Consider the following 2,886-nt stretch of genomic DNA (forward strand, 5'->3'; position numbering starts at 1 on the left):
GCACCCAGTAGCTGCCTCTGTAAAGACAGCTCATGGCAAGAGCTTGCTGCTCACCCAGCCTCACCCAGGGACTCGGAGGGAAGGTGTCAGGAGAGCCCGTCTCTCCTTGTCACGCCTGTGTCTGTTTGGCAGCAGGCTCTTTCTGACCCTGGCCTACCCACACAAATGGTTGCTTTGAGCTTCAACGGGAAGGGAGGAAGATGGAGTCCCTGGTTTGATGTGGTTATGACTTATCTCCACCTCTCCAGGATGTCTATGATAAAGTGGATTACTTGAGCTCCCTGGGAAAGACTCAGACCGCGGCTGTCCGAAGGGATGCTGACATCGGTGTGGCAGAAGCCGAGCGAGATGCTGGCATTCGGGTGAGTCCAGAGACGTGCTGGGCCTGCCCAGAGCAGAGCAGCCTGTTCTGCTCCAGCTGCGTGTCCTGGAGCTCTGCTCTCTGCTTCCTCTCCGCAGGAGGCAGAGTGCAAGAAGGAAATGCTGGATGTCAAGTTCATGGCAGATACCAAAATAGCAGATTCCAGACGGGCTTTTGAATTGCAGAAAGCTGCCTTCAATGAGGAGGTCAACATGAAGGTGAGAAGTACCTGACAGCCCACCACTGTTCCCTATCTGGTTTGTGATGGCGTTGGTAGCTCTGGGACTTGCCAGCTTCCTCCTCCTGCATGTGTTAGGAGAACTGGAGGTGGAGAACTCAGGTTTCTATGTCACAGTGTGAGCTCCTCGCAGCAGATGCTCTCCTGCCCTGTTTAGGTGGGACTAAGAGGAGAAGAAAGGATGGGGAGGGTCATCCAAGCTGAACCCAGTGCTGTTTGGGCTTAAGTGCTGTGGGAAGAGCACATGGAGAAGGACAGCAAGTGCAGCTCTGAGGATAGGGACATCACCTCTGGGTGGAGATTTGGTCCAGAGCAGGAGCCACGTCTGTTTTCAGAGCCTGCCAAGGGACTTTATGTCTGTGCACAGGAGATCATGGCCAAGACCCCTCTTCTCATCTCTCCCATGTGCAGACTGCAGAGGCCCAGCTGGCCTATGAGCTCCAGAGCGCCCGGGAGCAGCAGAAGATCCGCCAGGAGGAAATTGAAATCGAGGTGGTGCAGCGGAAGAAGCAGATCGATGTCGAAGAGAAGGAGATCATCCGGATGGAGAAGGAGCTGATCGCCACCGTGAAGCGGCCGGCTGAGGCCGAAGCCTACCGAATCCAGCAGATCGCCGAGGGCGAGAAGTGAGTGAGCCCGTGACCTGGTCCAGCCCTGAGCCCGGCTGCACGCTGGGCTGGGGTGAGGTGGGAGCAAAGTCCAGTGGGTGCCACGCCAAGAGCCAGCTCGTGGGCTCTCTGCGGGGCAGGCACGTGGCTGATGGAGGGAGGGGAGCGGTGCTGGGTACGCTGCGGGGATCTGGACTGCTGGAGGGCTGGGTTTGCCTTTCCAGGGTGAAGCAGGTCCTCATTGCTCAGGCGGAGGCAGAAAAGATCCGCAAGCTTGGAGAAGCAGAGGCCTTTGTGATTGAGGCCATTGGGATGGCGGAGGCTGAGAGGATGAAGCTGAAAGCTGAAGCACTCCAGAAGTACGGGGACGCTGCCCAGCTGGCTCTAGTGCTGGATGCGCTGCCTGAGGTGAGGAGGGAGCAGCTTTCCCCTGCTCCAGACAAACAGTGGGGTGTTCCCAGGCTGGGCCAGGTCTGCTGGGAGCGCAGCAAGGCCCTGTGCTGTGTGCAGGGACCTGACCCAACAGGCTGCTGAGCAGCTCTGGGACTCTCTGCTCATCCCACCCTCCTTCCCTGTCTCCCCAGATCGCTGCCAAAGTGGCTGCTCCCCTCTCCAAAGTGGATGAGATAGTTATTCTCAGCGGAGAGAGCAGCAGCACAACATCCGAGGTGAACCGCCTGCTGGCTGAGATCCCTGCCTCCGTACGTGCCATCACCGGCGTGGATCTCACAAAGGTGAGCCGGGCACTGGCAGCTGGAAATTCCTGTGTCTCTTAAGGCACAGGGACTTGCCTGAAACCTGGGAGAACAGTGAGCCTCTCCTTCCCCAGCCACGGAGCGCAGGCTGCTCCCTGCCTCCCCCTCCTCCAGCTCTAACAGCTTCTCTCTTCCCCTCCTACAGATTCCCCTGATCCAGAAAGTCACCGGGGCCCAGGAGTGAGATGGGCCAACCCAAAGCTAGTGAAGATCACTCCCTGTTATGCACTCAGACATCAACTGCCTTCAACACGTGGGAATTCCTTTTATATCAAAGACAATCAGAGTTTTATTTTTAAGCTCTGGTGCCTTATTTTGTAGGGCCAGAAAGATGCATGTCCAGTCAGCTGCTCTTTTTATTACAAAGGGTGGGAACGGGATTTATTTTGTAATTAACTATATATTGTATCAGGCTGGGGTTTGGATCCGATCCACAGTTACAACCAGCAGCTTGTCTGGTGTTGCAATCCCGGTGCCTTGCTGTTCTCTGTCCTCGGGTGACCGCTCAGAGCTCGGAGCAGAGGCTTGGCAGGACGTGGAGCATTGGAGTGTGGAGCTGTAGGAAGAGAACAGCCAGGACCCACCTCCCCTGGGCTCCCTGTCCTCCCACAGCGACCCTCCTGGGCACTGCCCACCTTCTGCCTCTGCCCACAAGCTGGTTTTGGCACTGGCTTTCCCTGTCTGAGTGTCTCAACCCTCACAGTGCTAACAATCCTTCCCAGGCTGGTGGCTGTCACCCCCTGGGAGGGTGACAATCAGGCACAGCCAGTGGGTGCTGCAGTCAGTGTCTGCTCCCACGCTGCCGTCCCTCGGGGAAGTTTCCTCCTGGGATCTGGAGGTGGGAGAGCTCAGGGGGCTGATGGAGCGTTAGCGGGGGAAGCCCAGCTCAGCCCTGCTCTGAGCCAGGCTTGGTGAGGTCCCAGC

The 2,886-nt window shown here is 57.5% G+C and overlaps 1 protein-coding gene across 1 annotated transcript in view; it reads left to right on the top strand.

Annotated features, from left to right (window-relative positions):
- The window catches only part of FLOT2 (flotillin 2), a gene marked incomplete at its 5' end in the record, with an annotated part of 13,204 nt that extends 10,945 nt beyond the window's left edge, over positions 1-2,259 (top strand). The window contains 6 exons of the mRNA XM_010176421.2: positions 249-362; positions 460-579; positions 1,011-1,225; positions 1,432-1,615; positions 1,792-1,941; positions 2,108-2,259. Of these exons, the coding sequence (XP_010174723.2) occupies positions 249-362; positions 460-579; positions 1,011-1,225; positions 1,432-1,615; positions 1,792-1,941; positions 2,108-2,146 (822 nt within the window). The remainder of the gene's footprint in view (positions 1-248; positions 363-459; positions 580-1,010; positions 1,226-1,431; positions 1,616-1,791; positions 1,942-2,107) is intronic.
- Between the last annotated feature and the right edge of the window lie 627 nt (positions 2,260-2,886).

This window comes from Antrostomus carolinensis, unplaced genomic scaffold, assembly GCF_000700745.2.
Source record: "Antrostomus carolinensis isolate BGI_N321 unplaced genomic scaffold, ASM70074v2 scaffold32279, whole genome shotgun sequence".
NCBI lineage: Eukaryota > Metazoa > Chordata > Aves > Caprimulgiformes > Caprimulgidae > Antrostomus > Antrostomus carolinensis.